The 17,174-nt window shown below is 41.0% G+C and overlaps 1 protein-coding gene, 1 long non-coding RNA gene and 1 other non-coding gene across 4 annotated transcripts in view; all 3 read right to left on the bottom strand.

Annotated features, from left to right (window-relative positions):
* Positions 1-4,294: 4,294 nt before the first annotated feature.
* The window catches only part of LOC110493250 (nuclear transcription factor Y subunit beta), a 44,996-nt gene continuing 32,116 nt past the window's right edge, over positions 4,295-17,174 (bottom strand). For both annotated transcript variants that reach the window (XM_021567516.2, XM_021567519.2), the window contains exons 4-7: positions 16,203-16,400; positions 11,155-11,233; positions 5,246-5,325; positions 4,295-4,903 (exon numbers count right to left, since the gene is read on the bottom strand). In XM_021567516.2, the coding sequence (XP_021423191.1) occupies positions 4,871-4,903; positions 5,246-5,325; positions 11,155-11,233; positions 16,203-16,400 (390 nt within the window). In that variant the 3' untranslated portion in view covers positions 4,295-4,870. The remainder of the gene's footprint in view (positions 4,904-5,245; positions 5,326-11,154; positions 11,234-16,202; positions 16,401-17,174) is intronic.
* On the bottom strand, positions 5,076-5,189 carry LOC118944178. Its single transcript, XR_005039489.1, has one exon. It is a non-coding gene; the product is annotated as a small nucleolar RNA SNORD67 (small nucleolar RNA).
* LOC110493274 lies at positions 14,536-16,194 on the bottom strand. Its single transcript, XR_002469111.2, has 3 exons — positions 15,555-16,194; positions 15,112-15,170; positions 14,536-15,002 (listed from the first exon to the last, which is right to left on the bottom strand). It is a non-coding gene; the product is annotated as an uncharacterized LOC110493274 (long non-coding RNA).

Consider the following 17,174-nt stretch of genomic DNA (forward strand, 5'->3'; position numbering starts at 1 on the left):
CCCCTCGCTCCTTTGGGATACCTGTAAAGCGTATGCCAGGGGTCTGATTATGTCATACACAGCTACTAAGAGACTGAAAAAGCGTGAAAAGCAAAAAATGTTAGAGGGTGAATTAGGAACTAAAGAGAAGGACTACATTAAAACGCCCACTCCTGCCCTATTAAAGGAAATATCAGTCATTAGATCAACGTTAGACTCTCTCCTAACACAGGACGCTGAAAAGAAAATGAGATTTGTCAGGCAAAAGCTATATGAACATGGCGATAAGCCAGGAAAGTACTTGGCATACCTAGCTAAAAAGAGATCTGACTCTCAGTCAATTGCTACTATTACTGACTCTGATGGTAATCATTTATATGAAAATAAATTGATAAGTGACTCATTTAAGACATTTTATACAAATCTTTATGCCTCAGAACTGCCAAATGATGCACCCAAATTAATGGAGAACTTCTTTTGTAAGATTGAGCTCCCTACTATCTCTGAAGAGCAGCGGTCCCTCCTTAATGCCCCTATTACCAAGGAAGAGATAATGTTCGCAATTAAGAATCTGCAAAATGGTAAGGCCCCAGGACCAGACGGGTTTTGTAGTGAGTTCTATAAAGAGTTCCATGGCCTGATCCTTGAGCCATTGCGTGATATGTTTAATCACTAATTTTCAAATGACCAACTCCCTCAAACGCTGAGAGAGGCCAACATTTCACTTATTCTCAAAAAGGGAAAATGTCCAGAGTCTTGTTCCTCGTACAGACCAATTTCCCTTCTGAATGTGGATAGAAAATTGCTTTCTAAAATTCTAGCCACAAGATTAGAGGACTCACTGCCACTAATTGTGAAAGGAGACCAAACTGGCTTCATTAAGGGCCGTAAGTCATGCAACAATGTCAGGCGGCTTCTTAATGTAATTCAGGCTTACCAACAAAGTGCTGTGGATGGTCTTGTGCTCTCCCTAGATGCTGAGAAAGCATTTGATCGTGTGGAGTGGTCTTACCTATTATTTGCTCTAAATAAATTTGGTCTGGGTGACAACTTTATAAAATGGGTGAAAGTTTTATATGATGATCCTCAGGCTGCTGTCCTTACTAATGGGCTAAGGTCAAATAGCTTTTCTATACACAGAGGTATCAGACAGGGCTGTCCTTTATCCCCCCTCCTCTTTGCACTCGTTATGGAACCACTGGCCGAGGCCATCAGGGTACTGATGGGTGCAGCCTGCTATACAGGGGCTGCTCATTGGTGATGTTCACCATAAAATAAGCCTGTATGCTGATGATGTCCTGATATTCATCTCTAGTCCCGAGACTTCAATTACAGCTCTTATTAATATTATTGAATTATTCAGCGAATTCTCAGGCTACAAGATTAACCTAACTAAGTCAGAGGCTATGCCACTTGGTAGCCTACACTCTGTACCTAATGCTTCTCCCCCCTTCCCTTTTAAATGGTCTCCCTCAGGTTTCATGTATCTGGGTATATTTGTAACTCCTAAATTCCAGCAAATGTACAAAGCCAATTTTGTTCCCTTGTTTGATACAATAAGACAGGATCTGGAGCGCTGGAACTCTCTCCCGATTTCTTGGTTGGGTAGAATATCCCTCTTGAAAATGAACATTTTACCTAGACTACTTTACCCAATCCAAATGATCCCAGTATTACTCTCCAATAAGGTAATAAAGGATGTAAATGGATGGCTAAGTTCCTTTATATGGAGTAAACGCAAGCCAAGACTTAAGATGGCAATATTGCAGCTGCCAAGTTCTATGGGCGGCTTGGACCTGCCCAATATCAGGTTCTATCAATGGTGTGCCCACCTTTGTTATATTTCTGACTGGATCACAAATGATGACTCCTCTATTTGGTTAGACATTGAGACTTCTCTTTCAAAATACCCCTTACAGGATCTTTTATTTTTCAGAAGTTTCAAGTCTGTAGAAGATCACTGCAATAATCCCGTTACACTTAACACACTCAAAGTATGGAGGTCAGTTCAACGCTTCCTGGGAAGGTCCAAACTAACCTCTGCTCTAACCCCAATTCTTATCAACCCAGATTTCAGTCCAGGATTGCTGGATGCTGGCTTTAACTTTTGGCTTAATAAGGGCATACGCAGGCTAAATGACTTATTTGCTGATATTTTGTTGTCATTTGAGCAGATGGTCGAGAAATATCGACTCCCAAAGCAGGACTTTTTCTGCTTCCTACAAGTAAGACATTATATTCTGAAGAGCACCACCTTAATTGGTAACCCTGATGTGTCTGTCATTGAAATAATGCTTTTTTTCCCACAAAGGAAAATGTCTAAATCTGTTTTGATACTTTAAGGTCCTTTTCTGCTGTCAACACACAGAGGGTGAAACAAGTGTGGGAGAAAGAATTGTCTGTTACTATTGACGAAGAGATGTGGGAGGACATTTGGAGATATGCAAAAACAATATCTATATGTAATCGTACTAGAGCAATCCAATTAAGAATAATACACAGATTGCATATATCCCCAAATCGCAGACATGCTTTTAGCCCCACTTCCTCTTCCCCTCAGTGTCTTAAATGCAAAACTGATACAGTCACCCTAACACATTGTTTATGGTCATGTACCAAAATACAAAGATACTGGTCTGGTGTTCTGCAAGAAATTGAAAAGATCCTAGGGGTTGATCTAGAATTGGACCCAGTTTCTTTACTGTTAGGTCTCCCTAGTAGGCATGTTACTTCTGTGGGTAAAAGGAGGCTTTACAACATCCTTACCTTCGCAGCGAGGAAAAACATCCTTTTACAGTGGAATAGTGATAAGGTTCCTTCTATTAAAGTTTGGCATAAGATACTATTTGAATGGGTGCCTCTGGAATATCTGACATGTACATTGCATTCTAAAACAGACCAGTTCTACAAAGTATGGGAACCTTATCTAAATTACCTAGAACCTGAGGTATCAGCTATTATGCTGCAAGGATTCTCGTAGAATGGCGGGGATCTATGTATTTCAGAACTACACTGTACGTTCCATGTGTGGAACCTAACCTCTTGGTTTAAACTGAGCTTTTTTGTTTAATTTCTGTTTGTAAGTTTGTTTAAAATGTATGTATTGAGAGACGCAATGATGGTGATGGGGTGAGAGAAGCTCCGAGCGGGAAGAGGAAAATGGTGTACGTATGTATGGGTGTGTGCGTACGCGTATATGAGTATATGTATATGTATGGGGGTGTGTATGTATGTATGTGTGTGTATATATATATATATATATATATATATATGCACGCTTAGATATGTGTAAGTGTTTTTCTTGTTTTTTTTCTGTGTGCTTTGTCTCTGTTGTTGTATCTCTTAATATGGGTGAAAATTGTGAAATTCCAATAAAAATACTGTTACAAAAACAAGAGATTTGTGGAGTGGTTGAAAAATGAGTTTTAATGACTCCAACCTAAGTGTATGTAATCTGTCGACTTCAACTGTAGTTTACCAGCTTGCAAGCAAATCTGCTTCAGAAAGCTCACAAGTCTAGTAGATCTCCAGCATCAAAGACAACAAATTAAACAAATGTTCTATCATTCTCCTCCTCCCTTTTATAATCAAGTTGAGCTGTATTCTATGGAAACCCCCTACTGCAATAACTGCACAAGTTGCTTAATTTGGAAGCTTTCAAGTGTGATTACTTCTCAACCGCCCTCAAATCTTGTCTCCTTACTCTGAAGCGATTGGCTGTGGTTAAAGTAACACAAAAATGCAAGCTCAAAAGTTTGCAAAGCGCTAAGTTGTATTTTTTTATGAACTTACCAAAGCGATCAGCAGAAGCTCAAACATGCAACAGACAAAATATGCAATGATCTGATAACTATCGGTGACTGACAAGACACCTGTTAATGTAGGTCAAACTTCACTTTTGGTTCCGTCTCTTACCAAAGTTCAGCATCGAGAGATTAAGACTCAGGCAGCAGTGTAGCTCGCTTCAACAGGACACTAGAGCCCTGCACGGGCATTAATTTTAAGTCCGAGCTCTAGCCATGACCGAGACGTTCAGGCCCTTACCTACCCCCGGCCCAATTGCTTCTGCCAAATATAAGGCTCGGCCCTGCTCTAAATAACTTCAGTTAGTAAATCCATTAGCTGCTCCTCTCTGTCGGTCACTCGCTCCTGCACGTTCTCTCCATACTCTTCTCATTCTCTGGGCAGCAGGCAACCATAGGCCCCACCCGACTAGGTTACTACTTTAGGTGGTGCTGTAGTTTTACAGGATCTTGACAGAGTGGAGAGATTAGGAGAAAAACTTGCGAAAAATAAATACAAACGGGGACTGGCATCACGCTAACATTTTTATTAAAAGGACTGACATAAAATAACTTTACAGATATTATAGGAAGAGTTACATGAATCTAATCTTAAATAATGTAATTCCACTCACAATTGTTCACAATGGAGTTTAGAGTGCAGAAGTCAACGTTCAACAACTTTTGTTTTTATTGCTTCAAAGAGGTCACCAAATCCCTAGACACACATTTCAACTTTGCTTCTCGTGTTCACGCCCCCCACCCCCAATTAATTCCCGCCCTCAAACGCGGATAAAACTCAAAAAGTGATACACAACATGGAGGAAAAAAAATTATAAAGTGTTCTGAAAACAATCTCCAAACGAAAAACAGCAATAAAAAAATGGCTCCAGATCAGCTCCAGTCTGGTTTTTTATCATGACCAAAACATTAATCTGATTATGATTCAAACCCAAATCTGCAAGTTCTGCATTCTCCCCTCTCACTCGCCCATGGGTGTTCCCATCTTCCCACCACCATCTTTTGACCTGAGTGTTCAGTATTGCAGTAATCTCCTCCCCATTCCAAACGACGTGCTCTGATTCAGAATGAGGAATTCCGGAACCTCATCAAGAGAACTGGATCTGCTGCACTCCAGGAATCTGGAGGAACGAGAGCAGAACTTACATGTAGAGATCTGTGTTTCTCACTTCTTTATGGTTAGCTGCAAGCCATGGGTTACCCAGATGTTTCTTCTATTACATATTCATTAATCCTGATTTAACATTTTCCGGGGTGCACAAATTGTGCATGGGTGTGTACTTTTGTGGTGGTGGTGAGTCAGATGGCCCCTGTGCACATGGGTGTGTCCCCAGAGAGGTGCGGGACGGGACGCTTGTGCCACTGCAACCAGCGCCCCGACTGATGGTGCAACTCATCACTCTCACGTGTTTGGTCTTTAATGAGTACTAGCAGCGTGCATGGAGACTCAGGAGCAACCTTACCTGTTGGTACGAGGTGGTGTAAACCATGACATTCTGTTGTTGTCCATCAGCAGTTATTATTCCAGCAGGCAACTGGTTCGCTGCAAGAGGAAACAGATCAATTGAAATATGGATAGCATATGCAAAAGTATGGTAGCAACTGAAAGGGAAGAGTTTGGAGATTAGGGGAAAATGATTAGACCAAAGATGAGGACGACAGTTAACCTGACAACGGAATCCAAAACATTACTGTTGATTTGATATGCATTTTACATTTACTGTACTTTGCCGCATTTATTGATAACAAAATCAGAAAATACTCTGAATAAATTCAGTAACATGATGAGAATATTCCTGGAAAATGTGCGGTAGGTGTAACATTTGACAAAAGAATGGCAAGGGTTTGAGTGAGAGGACTAACTGGTGTCTCCAAGTGGCCACACACCTCTCCAACATATGCACAGTTCGTTCCTAAGTCATTTCAACGCACTTGTATGACTCACTTGTAGTTTATTTGTTTGGAACATAACCCTAAATCCCCGCCATCACACAATTACTGTTTACACAATCCAAAAACGTCCGATTATAAAATCGCCAGCTGGGCATAATTTGAAAGCTTGTTATATTGTCAACATGGCTAGCTAAGTTATAAAATCCGACCTTACAGTATTAGGCTTTCACACGGGTATTCAGAGAAACAGATCGGAATTTTGGTGCGCATAGCAAGGAGTCATGAGTGCATAGAGGTGCGTGTTCTGCAGCAAATTTTCTTCAAAATAGACAAACATAGGCTCATTCTGTTCAGAACAACCCAGGGTATGACACCATGTCATCTTGTAACTGTACATCAAGCATCGTGATCATAAACGTTGACACTGTATATGACATGAGATTTATGATATGGAAATGTGATGGGCAAATTTGGACTCACGGGTGTTTGGCTTGGTTCTATGACATCAAAGGGGTATTTATTAGAATCCTCAATGTCTTATCTTTCAACATACCTCGAGCCCTCTTCATTTACAGCATTTGTCACTCAGAAAACAACAAAACATTTGCAAAAGTTGCCCAATTAGCGGGAGGGATGGGGGCAACTTCTTGTTGCTCAAGTTCAGAACGATTGTCAGTCAAAACCCATACAGCGCAGTGCTTGAACTCTGATGTCATTTATAGCATGTTACTGTACAGCCACTGTGTTCCAATTTAGGCCGTTATCAGTCCCCAAATCTGCCATCTTCAACCCGCATACAGGAACGAGTGTAAAGGGTTAACATTATTCAGACTCACGTTTTCCCTGAAGCAATGGTCTGTGTCACTCATTGTTACCCATTGTTCAAAATGAATAAAGGACAGAATACATTTTAAACCTATTTTGTTCCTAGCTCCTTATGGTCCTAAGATTCTATTTCCCCAGGGAGACCAGGATGAAAGGACCATCACTTATCTGTTGATGTTCAGGGGAGGAATAGGCCTGGGGCCCAGGGGGAAGAACAGCAGTTAGAGCAACTACACCATAAAGTCTACCGAACAAAAATATAAATGCAACGTGCTGGTCCCATGTTTCAGAAGCTGAAAAATAAAAGATCCCAGAAATTGTCCACATGCATAAAAAGCTTACTTTTTCCAAATTTGGTGCACACATTTGATTAGTTCCCTGTTAAGTGATAATTTGTATGCATTGATATGTAGGCTACGTGTGCCTTTTTAAAAATGTATGTAGGCTACGTGTGCCTTTTTAAAAATGTATGTAGTTCTTTTCTTGTCTAATGATGTTCTGTATCATGTTTACTGTATTGTGTGGACCCCAGGAAGAGTAGCTGCTGCTTTTACAACAGCTAACAGGGATCCTGTTACAGATACCATTATCCCGTGTGTGTATCCTGTGTGTGTGTGTGTCCTGTGTTCTTTTCTCTCCGTCTCCCCTCACAGGTGAAAATCATCACAATCAGTCACCAATCCAATCATCAATCAGAAGACACACCTCCTCCTGTTTCCTACCCTATCACAGTTCCTTTCCCTTGGTTTAAAAACCCCATCAGTTGTTTGCTCTACAGCTCAATATCTCTGTAATGCCATGTCTGTAGGTCTCTGTGTTTCACTCTCTCTTTGTGTATTAACCTTTCTTTTGTTTGAGCACCTCCATAGCACTTTGTCATCACCTGTGAGTATTGTTTTGGTTATGGTGTTTGTTTGTTTGCTGGTGGGAAAAGGGGAAACCAAGACAAGTCGCCCATGTAGACTTTGTTAAATACACTAGTTAGAACTGGGCGGACCACCCACTGTATTTTTGGTTAGTTAGTTAGCTGTTGTTAAAATAGGCTAGTCTAGCTTAGTGGTGTTTTTGAATACTTATTGTTTCTTTCCTAGGGTCCAGCTCAGCCCCTTTTCCTGCTCCCCCCAGTACCGTGTGTTTATTAATAAACCCTGAGTTTGACGGTAGATTTCAGTTGTCCTGGTTATTTCGTTCTCACTTTTACTTTGTCACTATTAGAATTGCATGAGTTATGTTACGGGTCTCATTACCACCCCCCCCCCCCCCCCCCTAGACTGTCGGGCCAAAAGGGATTCGTAACAGATCCTAATAAAATACCAAATCTCATCTGTTTCCCCCCATTTCTTTCCGACCCCGAGTGCCACCTGCAGTCAAAAATATATCTTTGTGAACAAAGAGCAAAAAAGGGTGCTAACGCCAGAACATAAGCGTTTCTTATCAATGTATTAAACAGAAAAACTCACGTTTTGGTATGAACCCAATTATACATTGATATTTTTCCCATGTTATTAAAAGTATAATATGCATTTTACTATAAACACAATGTATGCAACTTATTCAAGTCATGTTTAGAATTCTGAATAGCCTATTTCCTTTTAAGATAGAAATTGTCCTCTGAACAGGGGAAAAAAACTGAACTCTTATGAGGAAATCTCAGCTTTATCTCATATGAACATTAAACAGGTTGAGTACTCTGAATCAACGGGTCGTTCCTAATGTCACACTGTCCGGCCATTAGAGTCCGCCTTCTGTCAGTCTCCCTATAAATTAGAGGACTTACTAAACATATAATAGAATAAAGGAGAATCAAGTTTTGTGTCATTGGCCTACAAACAATACCGCATAATGTCAAAGTGGAATTATGTTTTTTTGAAATGTTTACAAAATTGAAAAGCTGAAATGTCTTGAGTCAATAAGTATTCTTCCCCTTTGTTATGGCAAGCCTAAAAAAGTTCAGGAGTAGACATTTCCTTAACAAGTCTCATAATAAGTTGCATGGACTACCTCATCTCTGTACCCCGCACATACAAGTATCTGTCCCTCAGTCGAGCAGTGAATTTCAAACACAGATTCAACCACATAGACCAGGGAGGTTTTCCAATGCCTCGCAAAGGGCACCTATTGGTAGATGGGTAAAAATAAAAAAGCAGACATTGCATATCACTTTCCGCATTGAAATTTGGAAGGTGTATCAATACACCCAGTCACTACAAAGACACAGGCGTCCTTCCTAACTTAGTTGCTGAAGAGGAAGGAAACCTCTCAGGGATTTCACCATGAGGCCAATGATGACTTAAACAGTTAATTCTCTCATCACAGTCATTAAACAAAGGATGGATCAACAACATTGTAGTTAATCCACAATACTAACCGAAATGACAGATGGAAAAGGAAGCTTGTACAGAACACAAATATTCCAAAACATACAGTGCCTTGAGAAAGTATTCGGCCCCCTTGAACTTTGCGACCTTTTGCCACATTTCAGGCTTCAAACATAAAGATATAAAACTTTTTTTGTGAAGAATCAACATCAAGTGGGACACAATCATGAAGTGGAACGACATTTATTGGATATTTCAAACTTTTTTAACAAATCAAAAACTGAAAAATTGGGCGTGCAAAATTATTCAGCCCCTTTACTTTCAGTGCAGAAAACTCTCTCCAGAAGTTCAGTGAGGATCTCTGAATGATCCAATGTTGACCTAAATGACTAATGATGATAAATACAATCCACCTGTGTGTAATCAAGTCTCCGTATAAATGCACCTGCACTGTGATAGTCTCAGAGGTCCGTTAAAAGAGCAGAGAGCATCATGAAGAACAAGGAACACACCGGGCAGGTCCGAGATACTGTTGTGAAGAAGTTTAAAGCCGGATTTGGATACAAAAAGATTTCCAAGCTTTAAACATCCCAAGGAGCACTGTGCAAGCGATAATATTGAAATGGAAGGAGTATCAGACCACTGCAAATCTACCAAGACCTGGCCGTCCCTCTAAACTTTCAGCTCATACAAGGAGAAGACTGATCAGAGATGCAGCCAAGAGGCCCATGAGCACTCTGGATGAACTGCAGAGATCTACAGCTGAGGTGGGAGACTCTGTCCATAGGACAACAATCAGTCGTATATTGCACAAATCTGGCCTTTATGGAAGAGTGGCAAGAAGAAAGCCATTTCTTAAAGATATCCATAAAAAGTGTTGTTTAAAGTTTGCCACAAGCCACCTGGGAGACACACCAAACATGTGGAAGAAGGTGCTCTGGTCAGATGAAACCAAAATTGAACTTTTTGGCAACAATGTAAAACGTTATGTTTGGCGTAAAAGCAACACAGCTCATCACCCTGAACACACCATACCCACTGTCAAACATGGTGGTGGCAGCATCATGGTTTGGGCCTGCTTTTCTTCAGCAGGGACAGGGAAGATTGGGAAGATGGATGGAGCCAAATACAGGACCATTCTGGAAGAAAACCTGATGGAGTCTGCAAAAGACCTGAGACTGGGACGGAGATTTGTCTTCCAACAAGACAATGATCCAAAACATAAAGCAAAATCTACAATGGAATGGTTCAAAAATAAACATATCCAGGTGTTAGAATGGCCAAGTCAAAGTCCAGACCTGAATCCAATCGAGAATCTGTGGAAAGAACTGAAAACTGCTGTTCACAAATGCTCTCCATCCAACCTCACTGAGCTCAAGCTGTTTTGCAAGGAGGAATGGGAAAAAATGTCAGTCTCTCGATGTGCAAAACTGATAGAGACATACCCCAAGCGACTTACAGCTGTAATCGCAGCAAAAGGTGGCGCTACAAAGTATTAACTTAAGGGGGCTGAATAATTTTGCACGCCCAATTTTTCAGTTTTTGATTTGTTAAAAAAGTTTGAAATATCCAATAAATGTCGTTCCACTTCATGATTGGGTCCCACTTGTTGTTGATTCTTCACAAAAAAATAAATAGTTTTATATCTTTATGTTTGAAGCCTGAAATGTGGCAAAAGGTCGCAAAGTTCAAGGGGGCCGAATACTTTCGCAAGGCACTGTACATCCTGCTTGCAATAAAGCACTAAAGTAACACTGAAAATAATCTGTCAAAGAAATTAACTTCACGTCTTGAATACAAAGCACTATGTTAGGGGCAAATCCAACAAAACATCACTGAGTACCACTCTTCATATTTTCAACATGATGCAGCCACCAAAAGAAACGTAGAGCTACACACAGGCAAAATCCAAGAGGAAAACCTGGTTTAATCTGCTTTCCAACAGACACTGGGAGACAAATTCACCTTTCAGCAGGACCATAACCTAAAACACAATAGGTTTCTGGTTTAGGCCCCGGGCCACTAATCTCTAGGTTACTGCCTAATAATCTATTTTCCAAGGGAGACCAGGATGAAAGGCCTATCTCTTATCTGTTGATCTTCAGGGGAGGATTATGACTGGGTCCAGGGGGGAAGAACTGCAGTAAATAAGGCCATGACAGTCAACTGGACCATAAACTAGCTGATGACCCTGTCACATAAATAACAAAGGAGTACATTTATACATACAGCACTTCTCATCCTTTCATCGAGGCCTAATCCTTGAGCTTTTAACAGAGTGCTGGAGGAAGATAACGACAGTTGATACTTTCTATGAGGATTGAGGCCCCACTTACCGAAGCTGTCGTCCGTGAGTTCTTCTCCGAGTCCCTCCGTTACAGATACGCCTCCGATTCCCTTCTCCCCTTTCATCGCCTATAGATACACATTAACAATGTGTTAAATACTAACATTGAGCTGTATTTCCACAGCATCAACCGTGTGATATGTTAAAGTGGAATGGAAACACTATGATTTACAACGCCAGCTGTAAACCGTCATATTGGCATTGTTGCGTCAATGGCAGGAGAGCATTTTGGAACTCCCCAAAATGGCTGAATTTACAGAGTAGCTCCAAGTCTGCGAATGAGTTTATTACAGAGAATTAAATAATTGTTAGTTAGGGAGCCACTAAACCTACTGAAGCCGATCATATTTGAGCCAATCGTTGCCCCAGATCAAAGAGTCTATTCTCGTAGCAATAACAACACCGATATGCCGCCTGAAACACCTCAGCTAGAGGGTTGGAGTAGGCAAACACAAACTGGTGTGAGTGGGGATGCTGCCAGGTAATGGCTAGAGTATGAGTGTGTGTGTTGTAGAGAGATGGTGGCGATACAGCACAAGATCCCAGCGGATGGTGGCTGGGTTCCTGTCAGTCTGACGGGATGACGATGTAGTTGTTGAACGCGTCACTAATCCTTACGAAGGACTTCCTGGCTGAAGAGGTTACTCGGCCAGTCAGCAGTAAATATGCCAGTTAAATAATTTGTGAAATTTTGCTTGATTATCAATTGTTTAAGGTTAATATCAGTAGTGGGTAGGTGTCCAATATATGTAGTATTCGTTATAGTATTCTATAACGCTGTTTATCATCAGCGCTGTTTGGCGCGTAGGTAACACATTTACCTTTAGATTAGACGACCAGAGTTCGAATCGCAGACATCATGATTCATGAAATCTCATTCTAACCAATAATGGGGCGTGCTAATTATAAATACATTGTGATTTAGTTTAGGTATCAGACTAACTTTTCTTATGATTTTGTTTGCAGAGCATACAGGCTGGCAGCTTATCGCCAGTTCACCCTATGGAGGGACACAAGGGAGAATAGCCAGAAGCAAAGGCATTGATTAAAATTAATTTAGTAAATCTAGCCTAAGACATATACCTAATGCCTGGGTCTTATGTAAAAAATAGTATGAGTTAGCTTGTCCACTATAACAACAGGTTCAAGTGTAACCAGATAAACTTGCTTTGAAGATAAAACTACTTTCAATGCGCACTAACCCTGTGTCCCTGTCGCTAATGTAGTGACTTCAACTAGCTTTGGCTGCCTTCTATTGGAAAGGAATGGTACCTACACTGGCAACTAGTTGGCAGAGTCAAAGTAGACTTCAATAATATATGCCATTTAGCAGACACCTTTATCCAAAGCAAACTGGGTACATGGTAGTGGAAACAGATCATAGAAAGAGGATTACAATTTTGATATAATGGATGGTCAGTCCTTGCATCTATAACTCTGTCTATGAATTTGAGTTTGGTTACATTTCTCCGGCCCTATCCCTCAGCTTTTTACCAAAAGAAGAGCAGGGAGCCTCTTTGTTATTGTTTCTTCTACTGATTGCCATTTTAAGAAGTTAAAATGTAGATTAAATACACACCAAAATATGCTACAGATACTATAAAAATGTCCCATCACTCAGACAGTGAATACACAGCATCCAGCAGAGCAAACAAATGTATTTTTTACAAAAGCCCCTTTTACATCAAAATAATAACCACAGTGGTTAGAGGGTGCAACAGTTCAACACTTCAGAAGCAAATGTCAGTTGGCTTTTCATAGCTGAGCATTCATAGATTGAGAGAGTCGAAACAACAGAACTGGGACAAGGTACAGTGCCTTGCGAAAGTATTCGGCCCCCTTGAACTTTGCGACCTTTTGCCACATTTCAGGCTTCAAACATAAAGATATAAAACTGTATTTTTTTGTGAAGAATCAACAACAAGTGGGACACAATCATGAAGTGGAACGACATTTATTGGATATGTCAAACTTTTTTAACAAATCAAAAACTGATAAATTGGGCGTGCAAAATTATTCCGCCCCTTTACTTTCAGTGCAGCAAACTCTCTCCAGAAGTTCAGTGAGGATCTCTGAATGATCCAATGTTGACCTAAATGACTAATGATGATAAATACAATCCACCTGTGTGTAATCAAGTCTCCGTATAAATGCACCTGCACTGTGATAGTCTCAGAGGTCCGTTAAAAGCGCAGAGAGCATCATGAAGAACAAGGAACACACCAGACAGGTCCGAGATACTGTTGTGAAGAAGTTTAAAGCCGGATTTGGATACAAAAATATTTCCCAAGCTTTAAACATCCCAAGGAGCACTGTGCAAGCTATCGCGTATTGAAATGGAAGGAGTATCAGACCACTGCAAATCTACCAAGACCTGGCCGTCCCTCTAAACTTTCAGCTCATACAAGGAGAAGACTGATCAGAGATGCAGCCAAGAGGCCCATGATCACTCTGGATGAACTGCAGAGATCTACAGCTGAGGTGGGAGACTCTGTCCATAGGACAACAATCGTATATTGCACAAATCTGGCCTTTATGGAAGAGTGGCAAGAAGAAAGCCCTTTCTTAAAGATATCCATAAAAAGTGTTGTTTAAAGTTTGCCACAAGCCACTTGGGAGACACACCAAACATGTGGAAGAAGGTGCTCTGGTCAGATGAAACCAAAGTTGAACTTTTTGGCAACAATGCAAAACGTTATGTTTGGCGTAAAAGCAACACAGCTCATCCCCCTGAACACACCATACCCACTGTCAAACATGGTGGTGGCAGCATCATGGTTTGGGCCTGCTTTTCTTCAGCAGGGACAGGGAAGATGGTTAAAATTAATGGGAAGATGGATGGAGCCAAATACAGGACCATTCTGGAAGAAGTCTGCAAAAGACCTGAGACTGGGACGGAGATTTGTCTTCCAACAAGACAATGATCCAAAACATAAAGCAAAATCTACAATGGAATGGTTCAAAAATAAACATATCCAGGTGTTAGAATGGCCAAGTCAAAGTCCAGACCTGAATCCAATCGAATCTGTGGAAAGAACTGAGAACTGCTGTTTACAAATGCTCTCCATCCAACCTCACTGAGCTCGAGCTGTTTTGCAAGGAGGAATGGAAAAGAATTTCAGTCTCTCGATGTGCAAAACTGATAGAGACATACCCCAAGCGACTTACAGCTGTAATCGCAGCAAAAGGTGGCGCTACAAAGTATTAACTTAAGGGGGCTGAATAATTTTGCACGCCCAATTTTTCAGTTTTTGATTTGTTAAAGTTTGAAATATCCAATAAATGTCGTTCCACTTCATGATTGTGTCCCACTTGTTGTTGATTCTTCACAAAAAAATACAGTTTTATATCTTTATGTTTGAAGCCTGAAAGGTGGCAAAAGGTCGCAAAGTTCAAGGGGGCCGAATACTTTTGCAAGGCACTGTAGGTAGCACATCCATTGAAAAGGGTAAAAAAAAAACACACGCGGGAAAACTATTCCATTCGGATTCCCTTTATGGATGGGTGTATCTTTGAATTCGCTGTTGAATGGCCTGCTCCTTCTCCATTTTCGGAACACCATCCCGCTTCCCCAAAGTGATTGATAGTATATCTTGGCTCGCACTGAGATGATTGCGATTTTTACAGCGAGTTATGGTCTTCACTGATCTCACTGTCCGTCAGCTCCATCTGTGGCGTATAGGGGCAGGACTCGATTGTATACTGATGGTTCTGAGCGCAATCTAGCTGGGCCCAGAGCTCTTTGGTGATGGTCCCGCTGGACCTCTTCTCCACCGCAGCACAGGAACACTCTGGCACCAGGTGGTCAGTTTGGCATGCTGCACTAACCGTTCTTTCCTGTTGGTAGAAAACAATTAAGGCATCTATTAGGCTAGTTAAATAGAATTACTGCATATACCTGAAATAAACAATAGCCTTAGAAATAACACAGATTTGCAAGTACCACCTCTGCCTCCTGCACAGACTCCTCCAGGATGAAAACATTTCAGGGATGAATATGTCATCCTGAAAACAAACAAATGTTTTGTTAAGACAACTGAACCCAAATATATCAGTTGGCATTAACAAGCTACCTGTCCTGTGTGCCTTGTCAACACACACACACGAGGGACATTTATTTTTCAGCAAACATTAGCGATGTCAACTTCAGTCTAGCTAAATGACGTGGAGCTAACAAAAGATTACAAAAATAAATCTGTCAACAAAATGTATTACAGTACTTGACTATCTGAGATGGAAGCTAGCTACAGTAACTAACGTTACCTAATATCAGGGGTGCACAGATAAACTGTGTTGCAATTTTAGTTGCAGTTGAGTTGCTAACTTGCTAACGTTATTTGCTGGGGGGGGGGGTTACACAAAACACTTCAGATGCAATTAGCTTGTTACCTTCATCTCGTGTCAAACGCTAGCCTGGCCCTTCATAGCAAAGTCTCCCTCCGCAAAGTGCTGTCTGCAGATCCTGCAAGCTCAAGCTGGCACGTCCTTCCTCTTCAGGACATGGAGCCACTTCTTCAAAAGTTGTAGGTTCTTGGGCAGCCGATGGAAGTTTACAGAGGGATTTTTTTGGAGCCACTTGTCGCCATCTTCATTGTCCGCGCGTATCCTCACTCTCTACGATTCACTCTCTTAGCACAAATTCAATACCACAGACAATTTTCTGATTCCTGCCAGTGATGCACGCACTGGCGTCAGTCGTTTCTATGGCAATTTAAAATGGCGCTGATCATTGCTCAAATAAACCTGGTCGACAATCAAAACACTAAATATAGAGATGTTTTTATGTTAAATGCACATGTTTAGTATTAGTGGATTGAATATATATCTTTGCTTAGATCTACTCCTGAAGTGTTTCCAATCCCCTTTAATGGCCAGGTAAGGGAAGGACAAAGCAACATCAAGCCCTTTGTGTTTGAGTCAAGGCCATACATAGAGACTTCCTGAGAACTCGAGAACGCACCAGTCCACAGGCAAATGTTTTAGGTCGAGAAATTGCACGCACGCACACCCAGGCTCTCTCTCCCTTCTCCCTCTCACCTCTCTGAACTTCTGAAGGTAGAGTTTCAGGGGCTCCACGTACATGTCGAAGCCCAGGGTGGACATGGCAAACAGGATGTCCTCGCCGTTGATGGTCTTCCTCTTCTCCTGGTGGCAGCGCTCACTGGCCTCCGACGTGATGAAGCTGATGAACTCACTGACACACTCCTGCACACACTCCTTGGCATCTTTTGCTATCTGGACAGAATGAATAGGAAAAGATGGATGTGTCAAAATGCTGCCTAAAAAGGTTGATTATGTGGAAACTACATTCAGGGCCGGTTTCCTCGACACAGATTAACAAGTAGTGATGGGGTGATATGATATTTTGGGATGATATTTCGATATTTGAATATATATTTCTTATTGCTAGTCAGCATTGCTAGTCAGCACCAACATTATGATATTTTTCATCCTATAGCTTCTCTTTTTAAGTGAGCCAACATGTTTTCAGCACTTGTATTATCAAAACTCGTTTTCTCACCCTCTCTCGTCTCTCTGCAGCTGACATATAATGACCAATATGTGTGTAACATCAAATCGCAATAAAAACACAGTATCAAATTGCAATAAATATCAACTCAGCAAAAGAAGAAACCTATATTAGAGAGGGGGGGACTATCATCATTAGTCATTTAGGTCAACATTGGATCATTCAGAGATCCTCACTGAACTTCTGGAGAGAGTTTGCTGTACTGAAAGTAAAGGGGCTGAATAATTTTGCACGCCCAATTTTTCAGTTTTTGATTTGTTAAAAAAGTTTGAAATATCCAATAAATGTCGTTCCACTTCATGATTGTGTCCCACTTGTTGTTGATTCTTCACAAAAAAATACAGTTTTATATCTTTATGTTTGAAGCCTGAAATGTGGCAAAAGGTCGCAAAGTTCAAGGGGGCCGAATACTTTCGCAAGGCTGTATATATATATAATACGTAATGAAATGTGTGAAATACACATGGCTCTACATTGTG

The sequence above is a fragment of the Oncorhynchus mykiss genome, chromosome 2, assembly GCF_013265735.2.
Source record: "Oncorhynchus mykiss isolate Arlee chromosome 2, USDA_OmykA_1.1, whole genome shotgun sequence".
NCBI lineage: Eukaryota > Metazoa > Chordata > Actinopteri > Salmoniformes > Salmonidae > Oncorhynchus > Oncorhynchus mykiss.